At 44.2% G+C, this 18035-nt stretch overlaps 1 protein-coding gene across 2 annotated transcripts in view; it reads left to right on the plus strand.

Moving 5' to 3' along the window:
* LOC147011729 (calpain-1 catalytic subunit-like) overlaps positions 1–13727 on the plus strand; it is an 84973-nt gene extending 71246 nt beyond the window's left edge. For both annotated transcript variants that reach the window (XM_085857447.1, XM_085857446.1), the window contains 2 exons: positions 10121–10179; positions 12553–13727. In XM_085857447.1, the coding sequence (XP_085713573.1) occupies positions 10121–10179; positions 12553–12579 (86 nt within the window). In that variant the 3' untranslated portion in view covers positions 12580–13727. The remainder of the gene's footprint in view (positions 1–10120; positions 10180–12552) is intronic.
* The last annotated feature ends 4308 nt before the right edge of the window (positions 13728–18035 follow it).

Genomic DNA, 18035 nt, shown 5'->3' on the forward strand with positions numbered 1-18035 from the left:
CAAAACTGTTCTGTATCACGTGATTGGGTTTTCGTATATCATGACTCGCCCGCTAGGGGTGGCAGTGATGTACATCCGGACGCGCAATAAAGCGGAGTTACTGCTACGCTCTCGCTCCCCATGTTCAGCTGCACCTCGGACACCACAATTGGCTGACGAGGATGGTTGATCGACGAGTCACGGCGCACGGACAGGTGCCCGTTTTCGTCGGAGACTACTTCGAATTGTTTTCGGAACAGTTGGGGTGCTATTTCCACGCAAATGATGTGGTCGACGAGAGCAAACAGAAGTCGATCTTGCTTGCCTCGCTATCGGCGGAACATTATCGACTGCTGAGTGATTTGGTGGCGCCGGACAAGCCCAGTGGGGACACGCTGTCGTTTCGGGACATTGTGCAGAAGATGAAAGCACACATGGCGCCGGAGAAGTCATTACAGCTGGCTCGTTACCAGTTCGATCGCCTCGCGAAAGGTACGGAGGAGCGCGTCGCTGATTTCGTGGTGCGAGTGAAGCATTCTTCCGTGGCCTGCAAGTTCACGGCAGAGGAGCGTCCAGCTCGGCTCAGAGATCGTTTTATTTCTGGTTTGCAAGATGCGAAAATGGTTTCGGCGGTTCTACGGCTGAAGGGTGAAGCCATTACATTTACCTCGGCGGTCGACACTGCTACAGCTGTCGAGCAGACTCTCGGAGATGTTCGGGCCATCACCGGCCGCAGCTTGCCGGATAGCCCGGGGGCCCAAGCGGTGTCGCGAGTGCCCCGGGACGCACACACGACCTTCGGTGCGGGCCGGGGCCAGACGTCACCGCGCGGCCGCACGAGCGGTGAGGTGACCCCGCGTACTTGTTTGGGATGCGGAGGTCGACACCTGCGCCGTGTGTGCCCGTTTAAAAACACCGTGTGTTTACGTTGTCACAAGGTGGGTCATCTGAAGCGTGTGTGCCGAGGGGCGTTGGCCACCGTTAAGGTCATGGACGGCGATGTGCGAGGCGACCTCGGCGACCCGGGGCGAAACCGGCAGCCGTTGATGGGCCTGTTTTCAATTGGCCCTGCGGCGGCGCGCCCGATGACGGTGGAAGTCGAAGTGAACAACACGCCGATCACGTTTCAGGTTGATACGGGAGCGGCGGTGTCGATCATCGGCGAACAGACCGCGTGTAGACTCAACAACCTGAAGCTTATCAGGTCTGACCTCACACTGTTCACGTACACCCAGGAGAAGATAACGCCAGTCGGGATGGCAGACGTGTCTGTGCGGTACCAAAACCAGGTCGCCGCGCTTCCGTTGTACGTCGTGCCGGGGAGGGGTCCGTCTCTCCTTGGCCGAGACTGGCTGACCCGCATCAGGCTAGACTGGGCTGCCGTTCACCTTGTGCAACCTGTGCCGAGCCGATGGGAGGATCAGTTGGAGAAGATTCTTCAAAGACATCAAGGTTTGTTTTGTGACGACCTTGGGAAACTCAAGGGCGTAGAGGCAAAGCTCTTCCTGAAGGAGGGGGTGGTTCCTCGTTTTTGTAAAGGTCAAGGGTGAACTGGATAGGCTGGAGGCCTGTGGAGTGATCGAACGGGTGTCGTACTCAGATTGGGCCACCCCGGTCGTCACGGTGCTGAAACGGAATGAAGACATCCGATTGTGTGGGGACTTCAAGTCCACGGTTAACCCGGGGCTCAGCGTGGAGCAATATCCACTGCCGTCAATCGATGAAATATATGCACGATTGGCGGGGAGTCAATACCTCACAAAGCTTGATCTGCGTGATGCATATTTTCACGTGCCGATGGATCCCGGGAGTAGCGACCTTTTGACAATTAACACGTGTCAAGGGCTCTACCGATATACCCGACTCTGTTTTGGGATTGCTTCGGCCCCAGCCTTGTGGCAGAAAGCCATGGATCAGGTTTGCATTGGCCTGCCCGCTCAAACCTACCTGGACGATATGCTCATTGCGGGGAAAACGGCGGACGAGCATCTTGCGAACATTGCCCAAGTGCTGACGAAGCTAGAAGCGTGCGGCCTGCGCTTGAACAGAGACAAGTGCGCGTTCTTCAAGCAGCGCTTGGAATACCTCGGGCACATCATCATGCCGGAGGGGCTGTTGAAAGGCCCTCGGAAGGTGGAGGCGATTCGGCACATGCTACCGCCTCGCGACAAGACGCAGCTGCGCTCGTTCATTGGTATAGCCCAGTATTACCAAAGGTTCGTGCGCGGGCTCAGCTCACAGTTTGCGCCGTCAACACGGTGCCTCAGGAAGGACGAGCGCTGGGCCTGGGGGCCTGCACACCAGGCAGCGTTCGACCGCGTCAAGCGGCTGCTCACAGAGGATACGGTCCTCGTGCACTACGAGCCTGCGCGTCTGCTCTTATTGGCATGCGACAGCTCTGCATATGTCATCGGGGCAGTGCTCTCCCACAGGATGGACGATGGTTCCGAGCGGCCTGTTTGTTTTGCATCCCGGACCCTGTCCGCAGCAGAGCGGGAATATGCCCAGATCGAGCGCGAGGCTCTCAGCCTCGTCTGGGGTGTGCAGAGGTTTCATCAATACCTGCTGGGGCAGCATTTCACTTTGCAGACAGATCACAAACCACTTCAATTCATCCTGAGACCCGAACACGGGGTACTGGTGGTAGCGGGCGCGCGGATACAGCGGTGGTGTCTGTTTCTTGCTGCTTACATTTAGGATATTCAGTTCTGGAGCACCGAAAAGCATGCTAACTGCGACGCGCTCTCGCGCTTGCCATGCGCGGAAGGTCCAGCTGCGTCTGAGTCGTCCGACCGGGTTGATGTGTTCGCGCTGGGCCAGGTCCAAAGCAGGCCGATCATGGCCAAACAGGTCGCGGTGGAATCGGCTCATGATCCAGTGCTTGCCCGTGTCGTCCAGGCAATTTCTACAGGGAATTGGAGCGATCTACCTTCAACACCGGCATTTCAGCCTTTCGCGTCGCGTGCATCGGAGCTGTCGTTGATCAAACGGTGCGTTATGTGGGGAATGAGGGCGGTGATTCCACCGAAGTTCAGGCAGTGGTGTTTGGAAGAACTGCATGTCAGTCACCTTGGCGTCGTGAAGACCAAGAGTCTTGCTCGTAGCCTGTTGTGGTGACCGGGGTTGGACAAAGACATCGAGTAGTTGGTTAAGCGTTGCACCACGTGCCAAACAGATGCTGATAACCCGCATCGAGCTTCGGGACTATGGCCTACCCCAGAGAGGGCCTGGCAGAGGGTCCATGTGGATTTTGCGGGGCCGGTTAATGGCAAAATGTTTTTGATTGTGATCGATGCATTCTCTAAATGGCCGGAGGTTGTAGTGATGCAGCGTACATCAGCAAACATTACAGGAGAAAAACTGCGGACGATCTTTGCTAATAAAGGATTACCCGAGGTTCTGGTCTCTGATAATGGTCCGCAGTTCATCGCAGGTGTATTTGATGAGTTTTTGCGTCAAAATGGTATTCGCCATCTAAGGTCCACACCATATCATCCTGCGACGAATGGGCAGGCACAGTCGTTTGTTAAGATGTTGAAATGGGCTTTGCGCAGGGGGGTGTTGCACCTGTGCAGACGGTGGTCGATGTCTTTTTTGCTCCAATACAGGAACACTATTCATCCTGTCACGGGTGATTCTCCTGCCATTCGTCTCTATGGACGGGCATTGCGGTCCAGACTGGATTTGCTGCGACCTGGAGGGTCGGTGAGTGGGGCGGTGTCACGCCCGACGCTGCTGCGCGGTTTTGATGTGGGACAGCGGGTAATGGTGCGCGATTATTTCCACGGTTCCAAATGGGTGCCGGCTGTGGTCTCTGTGGTCTCTGTGGTACTGGGGCCGGCGAATTGCATGGTGCGGACTGATGGTGGGGAGGTGTGGAAGCGGCACGTGGACCAAATGCATGATCGCTGTTCAGCGTCACCCCCCCTGTGCCGACCGATGTGGGACCCCCACCTGTGATGTCGCCGTGGCCAGACGTTGTATCGCCAGGGCCGGACGTGCCGACACCCGCGGGGTGTTCACCTGATTCAGTCCTGCCTGAGGACGACGAGCAAGCTTGTCGGCCGGGGGCGGTTGTTGTTGCGAATGGGGCAAGTCCGGCGAGGGTGTCACCTCGACCTAGCCGGGAGGCGTCTGAGCCTGGACCGTCTGGCGTCGCTGCCCGTCCGAGGCGGGGTCAGGAGACGGCCGCGGTACTTGGAGGATTTTGAATGTTGATTGGTTTCGTTTGGTCATGTCATAATTGTCATGTCATCATTTGAATTGTCATTTTACGAGGGGAGGAGTGTGCTGTATCACGTGATTGGGTTTTCGTATATCATGACTCTCCCGCTAGGGGTGGTGGTAGTAATGTACATCCGAGCGCGCAATAAAGCGGAGCTGCTGCTAACGCTCTCGCTCCCCATGTTCCGCTGCACCTCGGACACCACAAAAACCTTTAGGACTCGGCTCTTTTATATACAGGATCCGGATCTCCTTAAATACTAAACACCTGTACACATCCTCGTCTATCATGAACTTTTAAATATATTCGGACATTTGATTTTAAGTTTCGAAAATTTCACGTTACTTTTTAAAGATTATTCCATTTAATGTATTGCCATTTCGTAAATACATTATTTTGTCGTCATGAACGACAATCGTCCATGACGGGTGTCGCTATTGGCTCAATCAAGGCACGTGACGAAATATCGGAAGTTGTTGTTTTATTTTTTTTCTTCTTCTTCCTCCTCTTCCTATTCCTCTTCTTCTGGTGAAGACAAAACCTTTAGGACACGGCTCTTGGACACATTTGTCCTTGTTAAAATGATGTCATATCTGGCTTCGATATGATGTCATAATTGCAAACATTGAAGGCTTTATCTGGTCAGTATGAAAAATTTTGAGGGTCATCTTGGGCTAAATTGTATTGGAGGGGGAATTGATGACGTCATTGTTCATGTGGTTCTGCAGCCATGTATGTATATATTTTTTTTAACATAAAAACCTTCAACTATCTTCTCCGTAATGATGGAACAGATTGAGGCAAACTTTACAGGTATGCCCTGAGTTGACTGAATAATTTGTTGTTATATTAGTGTTATTTCTGGGAGGTGTGCGAACCAGCGATTGAGATTGTACACCACCAGTGAAATTTTGTGCTTCCGCTCACATCAGGCATTGTCAGAGCGTTCATTTGTACGAATCACATGTGCACGAAAAGTTCATGGAAGCATCCTGAAGGAGTCTTAGGTTCCATTTGTCAGGGAATTGGTTCCCAATAGACGATAGAATATATTTATGAAGTTTGCTAAGAATGTCCTTTGACAGCATAATTGTCACTAACTGTTAAGACTGCTAAGATTTCTCTGTGAAGTAAATCGAAGGAAAGGCAATTGTACTTTGAGTGAATTGACTCAATAGTTTGTATTTGTATTATTTCTTTTACTTCGAGTAGGTGTGCGAACCAATGACTCTGAGCATATCGAACACCAGTGTGCATAACAAAAATGCACATAACTCAAAATTGCGTGAATGTCGATATTTTAGACATCTGCAAACACTGTCTGGACCCAAGAGCTCATCCAGCATTACATGTGCTGTGGTTAAGACATTTACCCTGTTCAGACACAATCATGAAACTTTCACATATATATCACCGAGATATCCGGTGTTGCCCGATCTATGTTTTTTTTTTTTTTTGTGAGGACCTAAAACACTTCCCCACATGCGCTAAGGAATAGGGTCGGGGCTCATTTAATATGACCTTTCACATAGCTGCAAAGGCTTAGGCACTGTTGAGCAATTTTAAAATGGCTCATCATGGTCGCCTGTCCAACTCGCAATCTCGTGGCATTTGTAGAAACCCTGTTTAATTGCAACTGTCAAATGACCATGAGACTCGAAACCAAGAGATCACAAATCATCTTCACACATAGAGAAATGCACGGTACTGTACAGTATGGTTACAAAGTCTCACGACCCTCCCTCCTCCCCAACTCCCCAATCATAATTTTCCCTGTCACATTTCATATATATATATATATATATATATATATATATATATATATATATATATATATATATATATATACACACATGTTAATACTTTGGCTTTTATGACAATAAAAGTTTTCTTTATTCATTGTTTACGTTAATACCTCTTGTGTGTTCATTATATTCATATATCAAGTTCTGTTGAGGGGTAATGGGACTTTGTAAACACCCTGTAGATTATTGGCTGAGAGGCATTGTAAAAGTGTTACCTCAGAAGTGGAATTGGATGTTATTCATCGAATGGATGCTGGTGAATGTGCCCTTTTTTCTGGGTTACGTTTGCCCCCGATCTATGAATATTGTGCCGTTCAGGAAGAATTCGACGTACTGCTAACTTCGACTGCTTCTTGAAGAGGTTTATTTGTGCTTTATTTGAATGTCTGATTAATGTCAGTTATATTCAACTACACTTATGAATAAATAAGTCCAAAACAATTAGCAAAAAGGCTTCGGCACTTTGGAGGAATTATAAAATATATAAATCCCCCCCCAAGAAAAACATTAAACTCTTTTTTTTTTTTTTTTTTTTTTCTTCAAAATTTTCTAAAAGTTTTTTTTTGCCTAAAACACTCCAAGGCACTCACTGATGTTTCTCTGGAAGTTTGATGAAGATCAAATGCTTTTGTGAATTCCAGAATTCCAAAAGGACAGTAGAGGACAATCTTGATTTCTCTGTGTCGACGTACAAAGTATGTAACATATTAATTAGATCATGGTTTGTTGAGAACTACTTCCGATTTCCAAATTGATTTGCGTCTAATTTCAGTGTCATATCTTGTAACATCCATTTTGCGATGAATCCTTTAGCTAATTTGGTAAAATGACTCGTGCAAGATATGGGTCTTCACTTGTCAATTTTAGGAGGATTGATTTTGGTACTTGTATTACGATGATGTGTTTCCACCAATCGAGACCCTTAACTTGCCAAAAGGAAGTGTTGTTGATGTGAGCAAGAGGTGTTGATAACTCGACAGAGAAAATGTGGATGAGCCTTGCAGAAATCCCGTCGGGTCCCCTGATGTTGATTTCTGGACCTTGGACATGGCTTTATGAACTTCCCAAGGATAAACTGTGGGGCACAGTTTTGGAGAATGTAGGTACGAGGGGAGGTCTGTCACATTGAGGGTTGCTAAATCGGTGGTAATCTCTACAAAGTGGTCATTGATCGCTTTGGCAATCACCATCTTCTTGTCACTAGCTGATAATCCAGAAACCTGAATTGGTACCTGATTCTGTGTACCTCCTGCTCGGACGTGGATTGCATGGTACCAAGCAGACGGATTACTCATTTCAGATGCTGGATGCGGGAGGAATAATTGTCTGCTTTTGCTTTATCTGTGTCTGATTTCAGAGTTTTTTCCAGTTAGTAGCATCTTCTCCATGGAACGTGATTTGCCGAGAATATACAAGGGATTTTACATTTGCAATAATCCATTTCTTGTCATGCAAATGAAGTTTAACTCTACAAACTAAGTAGAATGAGTCTATCGCTGATTTGAGGGTTTGATGGAAACATTCAGATTGATGGTTGACATCTTTTTCAGTCACCTCAGTCCAGTCATGAGAGCTGAACCATCTGCCAAATGATCGCACAGCACTATCTGGCATAGGACCGTTAACACGATGTCTCATAGCATGAGGTTTCCATATAGGTTGTAGAGTTTTGTGGGACCTCAGTAGCGTAGAATGATCAGATGGATCAATAGGGGAAGTGATCTGCACGTGTCCATAGGCATTCCCAATGTTGGTAACAATGTTGTCCAAGACCCGATCTCCTCTTGTTGGTCGTTTGATCACTTGACTGTATCATTGGTCAGCTAGAAGAGGGTTGGTGTTGAGCTCATTAAAATGACCAAGAATCACAAAACCAGCATCTGGGTGTTTCGTTGTGAGGAGGTCGATTGTCCTTAATGTGTGTTCTATTAACCAAGTTTCTTGGGATTTGTCAGGTCCACCTACACGATTTTGCCTTGACTGCAAATGTAGCATAACATGGTATAGAGACCAGCTCGGGGGGTGGGGGGAGGGGCAGGACGTGCTTGAACCACGTCTCCGTGATAGTCAAAATGTCAACATCGTGGTTGAGGACGATTGTTGACAGATCATCAAAGTTGTTGTAAGCAAAACGTGTGTTACAAAGTAAAAATGATAATTCGTGTTGTGAGTACTGGGGGCTTTGATGGGATGAGGGGGACTGTTAATATGCTGTTGTGGTCACTTGTCCTTTTGTTGAAACGCCAACCCATGTGCCATGCTGTGGGATGCCAGAGTACAGTTCCGGCCACACTAATAACTCCAGACCGTTCACCTCCACAAGAATGCATCATTCTCGCCACGTCCGCCCCACTTGCTGTTATGGAGAAGGGAGTATCAATGTGGTTCTCCAGACGACTATCGCAGCTTGTCTTCCTTGCTCAACTTCACTGCAGCCTTCAAACACACGCTGTGTAATGACGTGTCTGGCATTCGTTATTCAACTCATGCCTGGCATTCGTTACGTAATGTGGGCTGAGTATCATGTAATATCGTCGGCATTGTCTGTCAGTTTACCCACCAGTGTGACCACTCCTCATCTTCATAAATGCCAAGGTGAGCCAATGAAAAAGCCAAGAATTCACAAGGTTTCGGAAAAGTGATGATAATAGAAAACCTATACGCCAAGAAACCTATAGAAAACCAAGACGCCAAGGTGAACAACGAATAGCCAAGATCTTGTGAAAAAAGCCAAGGAGTGGTCACACTGTTTGTTACCCATCCTTTGGGTGAATGGAATATTTGAATTATCTCTTGAATAAAATATATGCTGTAAATAAAACCTGATGGATGCTTGTGTGGTGTATTGATTTGCATTATATGCCATGAAAATTATAACGCTTTCAAATCGATAACATTCATGAATTCCAAGAAATGTCTGAGGCAGGGAATCCCGGGATGTGACTCATATGAAACACCCATACCTTATGGGAGAATAATACCCTCTCCCTCTGGTTGGGATCAGTGAAGCACTTGCACTGTGCCATGTGCACAGTGCAGCATTGCAAGTCTTCTCTACAGGTGACTTGTAATGTCCTCTCTCACCAACACTGGGTGGCGTTCTATGCCACACATCACAGTTGATACCAAACAAACTTTATAGATGTCGATTATCATTCTCCTTATCCTCTATTCTTCTTCTTCTTTTCCAATTGTTTATGTTGGAAATTATGTATCACCTCGCATTTAGAGCAAGTGCTTATTTAATTGTTTAAAGTAACTTGTTTCAATGCACAAATCGGTTTGCATTCTGGCCACTTTAACTAAAACGTTATGTCACTAACGTATCAAATGTTCTGAGCTTATCAAATCAAATGTTTTTTTTTTATGGTGTTGCACAATAGTTTCCTCAATGGACTTAAACCCTCAATGACATCACACAGTGTTTACATTCATATAACAACTGTCATACAGACTTAAATTCCTCATAAAAAAGACTAACATTCATTTAACTTTTTTATTCTCTGAGGATATATATGTCACCTGTTAGTACACTATTATAACTTTTGATAATGGTGTTAATATTTTCCCTCAAATTTAGAAATTGAGACGGTTGACTTTTCCCAACAACAACAACCACATCTATGAGCTGAGGAAGTGAGGCAGCCAAGTCACACATCATTTTTTTTCGGTGGTTATTAGCAACCATCTTCGCAGATCACCATGCTGGTTGTTGACAATCACCATTTTGAAAATTTGTTGTATATCTTCGACCAAAGCCCAAATAAGAAGGGTGCTTTTTAGTGTTCAGGGCATGCAAGTTCGACATATCGCTGTGGTATTAGCAATAAAAGCAAATACATGAATAAATTATACATTTAATTCCATCTTTGCGGTTCCCATTTCGTTGTAATACCGCTTGATGTTCACTGGCCATAACGGACAATTTTACGTAATTTTTCTGCAATTAAAATTTTTTTATTTAAATAATATTCTGCATTTCATTGTTCATTAAACTTTTGTCAAAACAGAGTCATCGACTAAAGTGCTGTTAATTATAATGCGTATTCCTTGTATTGTATGTGATGGTATATTAGACAATATATTGATGGTCGTTTCTTTCCCTTTTCAGGCATGTTTAGAGTCATGGACCAGGGTGGAGAAGGAAGAATCCACCTAAACCTTGCTCAGGTAAAATGACTAGTGATTTAAATTTTACCTTCACAGGTGGATAGAGTTGGTGAGGCAAGTGTAGAAGCAGCCAGGGTGCCTAATGGAGAGATTTTTATGTTTACAAACTTGAGGCTCATGGAAGAGCTAGAATACAGAATGAAGAACACAACAGAACAAGAACATAGTGGAAAGGGGAAAAGCACAGCAACAGCAAGGTGGAGGGACACAATGGAAGGGATACTTGAAGAATGTGTGAGGGAAAGAATGAAATCAAAAGTTTGATAAAAGTTAACTTTAACTTTAACATGTCCTATTAGTTTATTCTCTTATCGCTCATTATTTAATATGATCACGAGGGTGCGGCGATGTATTGATTATATTGATATAATTTTTCATATTGACATACCAGTATTAGAATTCTGAATATTCGGGTATACCGAAAAAAATCGGAAGGAAAAACAAAAAAAAAAAAAAAAAACCTGGTATAGCACCAACAAAATGAAGAAAGCTCTTTATACCGTACGCGATTTTAAAAGCTTTGATGCACTCAGCATCTCAGCTACAGCGGGAACAGTAGAATGTATGACGTCATGACGTTCCAAGAAGTAAGTACAGTAGGTTTCAACTTTTAGTCAACACCCGAGCTCCGTACAAGCAATCACGTTTTTCTTTACCCTCGTGGCTATTTTTAAAGCAATTGCCAATTGGTTATTTTAAATGAATCGGGTGTGCTTAAGAAAATCTGTCTTGATTACTGACACGGCGATCCGCAATAGCGATGGATCCCGGCCTGTGACAATTACAAATGCTGATTTCACTTTAAAACAAAATCATTTTAAATACAAGTTGAAGTTTGAAGTAAAATATCCATTTTCATGATGGAGAAAAAAGCCCCGTGCAGGAATACTTTGAAAAATGACCGTGTGTCAATGATGTGTACATCATATATGAATATGTCATGGACCATTGTGTATTTTTGGAACCTGTGTTTTTAAAAAAAATCATTTGTTTATTCAATTTTTTTAAATATTGATATACTGGTATGAGCCCACTGGTATATCAATATTGAAAAAATAATCTATACTAACGGAGCGTAGTGATCACACAGTTATTGTTTCTACTGCTGTCATGTCCTGTCCAACTTGAGTTTTGGAATCTCCATTAAAAATATACCAAGGAGTATTTTAAGGAAGTCCAGTTGTTCCTTGTGGTACAGGAAGAAGATGAAGTGCTGGGAAATTGATTTCCATTGTTTGTAACAATTTGATCAGTAAACCTCGTGCTTCCTCGATCCATTCAGTGGAAATCTCAACATATGCCATAACACACCCGCTTGTTTAATGCTTTCACAATGTTTAAGATTTATAGGGTACTTGATAATGGGTGTGCAAGAATTTAAAAGCAAAAATATTTTTTGACATTTTACAGAAGATTGGCAACATCATGTAAACAACGTAGCCAAAGCCAGCATGATGTTGAAGGTCTAATAATATTCATCAGATCTCTCAAGCATTTTGTGCAGTGCACAAATGTTTCATTATTTGCTTTGTTTGTCTCATCCTCATATCTCTAAAACTTTCCTGAATATCACACATAACAAACTGTATGTCGTGAGGTGCATGTTTTGAAATTTTTCTAGAATCAAAATTTTGCAATTTATTTCGTTTTGCAAATCGTCAACATTCTTTCATCCCCAATGCAATTCTTTCCATAAAAATGTACCTTTGATGATTTGATTTAATTGCGAGAAACACCGGCTCCTAACTGGTGTAGTGAGGGGGCGGGGGACTTAATCTTGTGTTGTCCAACTTCTTGGAGTTTGATTATATATTTTTTAGTGATCACATCCATTTTTCAAGTTATTTTGTCTAGCGGTGCAGGAGTGCAGGTACTTAACATAAAAGTAATAACCAAAGTTGCAGGTGGCCATCCCAACTTACTAGAACGTTCCCATGCACATCCAGAGTGCAACCATAATTTTTCAACTTATTTCGTCCAGCGCTTTAAGTGTGCATAAAATCCTGAGCACCTATGCAAATTGGCCAAGTAGTTTTCGATTAAAGAAGGTTTTCATACAGAGATACTATTATAATGTAAGCCGCTTGGACTTGTACGACACTCTCCCACCGGGAGCGGTGCTACATGACACACATTTACAAAGACAATTTGCATCATCTCCCGCCTCTCGAAACCCCACTACTATTAATTTTCTTCATTACTAAAACCTTCACGGGCACACCCCAAGTCCAACCACCAAATTACAACTCATTCCATCCGACGGTTTAGGAGTGCATACAAGCAAACACACACACAAATGCACAAGCTGAATTACATGTACTGTGAGTAGTATGATTGTAGGGCCCTTTCAACTTTAAATTCTTTCCCTGACAGTTCCTCAACATAACGGTGATTGGATGAGACCTGCATTCTTCACCGCAAAGGAGTTTGGTGGAAAAGCATAAAATAAAACACACTCACCTCTTTCTCTGCTGCAGTCAACCTGCACGTGTGCATTTCTATTGGGAGCAGAATGCTTGCTTTGAGGAAAGCCAATCGCTTTATGGTGCATTGAGATGATATTGTAAAAGGGTCAGCATTTTCATTGCATATGTATGCACAATTAATTACGCATTGCTATCTGTTGATTTTGTTACTTATTCTGTTATGTTTTTTTTATATTAATAAATGATCATTTCCTTTCATGAATTTAAATGCATCGTTACAATATTTAGTAATGTGGTATTCTTAAGTTTCACTGCATTCATCATCTCATAATACACAAACCAATTTACAAAATGTGCTTATTGGAGAGAAAAAAAAATCACAAACGTGCAAGAGTGTCAGACGTGCGAAATACTAAAATTTACACAAAAGCAAATTTGAGGTGTGCCTTTTGTGAATGTCCTCAAATTATTCAAGTCATTGACTGAGTCGAGCTACCTGAATCATAGAGCAATGATACATTGACTTCGTGCTTTTCCAGGGGTCAGTGTCGCTATGTAAGTCACCCTTATTGCCCAGGAAATGCAGCCTAAGCTTCCAACCAAAGAAGTGCAGTGCCTTAGGATATTCTTGATATATTATGCAAAATGGTTCGTTTGATATGCCCGAAAATATCATGCTTAACAACATGGCCGATGAGGACATGATATTCCACCTACATGATGGTTTTCCTTGACGCCTCTTCATGATACTGAATTATTTTGTCTTCAACCTGATTGGAACTTTCAATTGACTGTGAGGCACAGACCATCCTTTGTGAAAAACTTTATTTTGTTGATGTCTGATTTATGCATTTGTGATCACATGATAAAAGTGCCTTTAAGTAACTTGATCTAGAAGCAAATGAATTATTACAAATTTTAATATTCTCCATGGTTTTGTGACAACAACCAACTGCCTGGCGATAATGATTCTACGAATACCTGCTGATACTAACTGAGCCTTAAAGCTGTTGCCTCGACCCTTTCCCAAAATGCTGCCTGTAAATCTCATACATGTTTGTTTCTGCAAGATTATCATCCAAGTGGAATGAAATAAAATTATGGTGAAATGCTACCCTCAAAGATAGCCTTCTTGATTTGATTTATCATATCATATAGTATATATAATGCACACACACACACACACACACACACACACACACACACACACACACACACACGGTATCTCAATAAAATATTAATACAGCGTTTATATATTGAAAACTATACTATGTTATTGCTCTGCATTTATGAGTAACAGATGACTGATAAAGTGCAAACATTCCATCACACACTAACGCCATCTGCAAGGTATTAGTAACACTGTGTGTGTGTGTGTGTGTGTGTGTGTGTGTGTGTGTGTGTGTGTGTGTGTGTGTGTGTGTGTGTGTGTGTGTGTGTGTGTGTCAGTCGTTTGTTGTCATATCCATTGCGGGTTTCAGATGGTTGAACAGAGTCCTCCCATGTCTTGAAGTATCCATCTCCATTTTAGTAAGGGGTCATGATTCATGGAAGTTTGACGTTTTCTTCTCAAAGTTTTGGTCCAAGGACTCTTCTGAGGATCTTCACTGAGCCCCGGATAGCTTCAACTGCAGTTCGTTTGTTGTAATATTGCTGGGGATTGTTTGTGTGTGCGTGCGTGCGTGCGTGCTATATATATATATATATATATATATATATATATATATATATATATATATATATATATATATATATATATATATATATATATATATATATATATATATATATATATATATATATATATATATATATATATATATATATATATTGTTACGGCTGTGGAAATTCGCAAACCACCATTCAGGTCCCGTACGTGAGATAACTCTTAAGTACATGTGTAGTTAGCCCAAATCCGTTGTCTCGAGGGAATTTATGTGATTCATTCGGGCTGCGACGCTTTGAGATAGCCGTTTTTCTGTTCTATCTTTATTTTGAACCAACCACGTCTCAACCGCCATCACACAACAACCACCTTAACCACCACGCCAGCCATCGTCACCAACTACAACAACGCTCCAAGCCTCAGACAACAACAACGCCAACAGCCACGACCTTTACCTTCACAACTCAATCCTGCAAATATCACATCAACGTCATTCCCAAACGGCACCATAACCATCAAACCACCACCGATAAACCCTCCACCACCCTCACCTCTCTCCTCTACGGCCATTCCCGCGCCGCCTGTGGACACTGGGCGTCGGGCTGTCTTGGGCTCGTTCAGCGGTACGCACCGAGCCGCGAGTGCAAATAGCGGCCTTTCCGAGGGAGAATTCGGATCAAGAACGCTACACGCCCACTTCTGATCCGTCCAATTAGCAAGCGCAGATCGGCTTGGCCCTGCCTCCAGGCGCATCTGTGTGAAATCGAGATATGCAAATTCTAGGATCAGGGGAGGTTCACACCCACTTTTCCTCCGTCCAATTGGCGAGCGTGGCTCCGCCCCCGAGGTCATCCTGATCCGGAAATTTGCATATTGTTTTCTCCTGCCGGCCTATAAAACGGCGAGCGCAAGGCGAATCGTGGCAGAGTCAGTTTTTGGTTGACAGCAGCAGAGTGTGGCAGTAGCAGAGTGTGGCAGTAGCAGTGTGTGTCGGCAGGGCAGAGTGAGTCGAGTAATCGGTGTGGCAGAGAGTGGAGTCCGGTGGCGAAGGCATTAAGTTGGGTTCTGCAGTCGGCTGAGGAGAGTGTGGGAAGAGGCCAAGGAGCTCGGGTCCGAGGCGAGAAGGTCGGCGACGAGGTCGCGGTGTGAGATCGCTCGTCGCGGGACCCAAGCCAGCCAGCCATTCTCCTCCCCCAGGGCATCAACAATTCCCCCTTTCCCCCGCGCTGAGATAGTGCAACAAGGGGGCCCCGTTCCCTCCCCACTCCAAACGTCGTGCCAACGAAACCCGCCAAGGAACACAGAGTCGGGGCACAGCCACGCGGCCACATCTGCGGCTCGTCCGCCACCGCGTCACGAGGACGCGGGTAGGACTCACCCGGTCTCGCAGACCTGGCCACTCCTTCAGCTCACGCGCGCATATTGGCCTACAGGCCCATCTGCCCCCTTGTCTATGAGGGTGGCTTCTTTCCTTTGCTTTTGAGTAAATGTGTGTTGGCGCCGTCTGTAAAGTAGAACTGTATAAGTGTTGCCGTGTGTGCGTGTAGTCGGTAGTAATTCTGCGTCGTTGTTGCTTTTATTGTTTTGGTTGCTTTATGTGCATTTTGACTGTTTGGCTGTATATGTGTGTTCTCAGTGTGTCGTGTAAATAAATGTGCTTTGTGTGAACTGTTTTCCCGTTTTGCTTCGTCTCCTTCCTTTTAATTGACCCTCCATCCTGCTTCACGTAAAGGGTTCGTAGTGGGCTTAATACGCCCGATAATTAATCGGAACCGTCGAGGCCGACGATAACACCGCTCGGTTATCACTGTAGCACGGAATGGACCGCTTAAGCGGTTCGTGTCCGGAGTCGGCCTGCGGCGAGGTACGATCGCCCGGTCGACCATCTGCGCAGGTACTTAGGTAGATTGAATTTGGTGAGCAACCCTATCCTGCGCGGGTGGGCAATTGGCACGGTCGTGGTGGGGTTAAACCCCCACCCGTGAGTAGCTCCCGGCGTTGTTCCGAGAGGGGCACGACAGAATTGTCTGTTCCGGTGGGCGAGGCGGCCTCCATTCGAGTCGAGCAGCCGATCGCACGCCGGCGGGCGCGAATTCGCAACAATATATTTTTAGAATTTGATGTTTGGGATTATGCATTCTTGAAGAAAAAGTGCATCCAACCAAAAAAAAGTAACAAGTTGCTTGAGACCATATCTGCTCTTGCTTGTTTATTCTGTGATTGGCAGGGTAGGTCTTGTGTTTGTTTTTCATCAAAAGGCACATCCAACCATAAAATTAAGTACATATACTGTATACAGTTTTTATGTATGTATATATCTTCTTCTTTTCTTCTTCTTCTTCTTCTTCTTCTTCTTCTTCTTCTTCTTCTTCTTCTTCTTCTTCTTCTTCTTCTTCTTCTTCTTCTTCTTTTTCTTCTTCTTCTTCTTCTTCTTCATCTTCTTCTTCTTCTTCTTCTTCATCTTCTTCTTCTTCTTCTTCTTCATCTTCTTCTTCATCTTCATCTTCATCTTCTTCTTCTTCTTCTTCTTCTTCATCTTCTTCTTCTTCTTCTTCTTCTTCTTCTTCTTCTTCTTCTTCTTCTTCTTCTTCTTCTTCTTCTTCTTCTTCTTCTTCTTCTTCTTCTTCTTCTTCTTCTTCTTCTTCTTCTTCTTCTTCTTCTTCTTCTTCTTCTTCTTCTTCTTCTTCTTCTTCTTCTTCTTCTTCTTCTTCTTCTTCTTCTTCTTCTTCTTCTTCTTCTTCTTCTTCTTCTTCTTCTTCTTCTTCTTCTTCTTCTTCTTCTTCTTCTTCTTCTTCTTCTTCTTCTTCTTCTTCTTCTTCTTCTTCTTCTTCTTCTTCTTCTTCTTCTTCTTCTTCTTCTTCTTCTTCTTCTTCTTCTTCTTCTTCTTCTTCTTCTTCTTCTTCTTCTTCTTCTTCTTCTTCTTCACAGCGGATCATCCGATATGATCCGCATAATGATTTGGCACAGGTTTTATGCTGGATGCCCTTCCTGATGCAACCCTGGTCACCTCTTACGACACAGGGATATGGTACACCTATTCTAACCGGGGCATACACCAGGCCCAGTACACTGGTACTCAGATTTAGAGTATGTTATGTGTATACATACATAATATTTTTTTTTTTTAACGGTCAAAAAGGTACTTCCAGTTTAAATTCCAGTCTGCAGTGTTCAGTGAAGGAGAACTGCACACGACAAGCAAGCAGTGTTACCTGCTGCAGTGCAATTCACACATCAGCCAGCTAAAGAAAAAATGTTGGCTGGTTGTCAAATTCCAGCCCATCACTTGGGAATCAATGATGGGCTGACATTGCTAAGAAAGTTGGCTGGTTCATCGACGAGCCATAGTATTGCAGCTGACACTGCTTGTTTGCAATGGGCTGTTCTGTGTCTTTCACAGGCTCTGCCCACTGCAGACAGCAGGTTAAGCTGGAAGTAACATTTTAAATGTTAGAAATCTTATTTCTCAGCTGCCAAAATCCTGGTACTACTGCAATGGATGTCTAAACAGGGTGGATGCATGGCACACCCTATTGGTCAAAATGTTTGCAGCAATTGCTGGTGTAGGACCATGGTTTTCGGTCACCATTTCAGGGAAGAGGTACTATTTTATATATACAGCTCTGGAAAAAATTAAGAGACCACTGCAAAATTATCAGTTTTTCTGGTTTTACTATTTTTAGGTCTGTGTTTGAATAAAATGAACATTTTTGTTTTATTCTATTCTATAAACTACTGACATTTCTCCCAAATTCCGAATAAAA

This window comes from Eptatretus burgeri, chromosome 15 (assembly GCF_056783735.1).
Source record: "Eptatretus burgeri isolate ZD-2024b chromosome 15, Ebu_testis_v1, whole genome shotgun sequence".
Classification (NCBI taxonomy): Eukaryota; Metazoa; Chordata; class Myxini; order Myxiniformes; family Myxinidae; genus Eptatretus; species Eptatretus burgeri.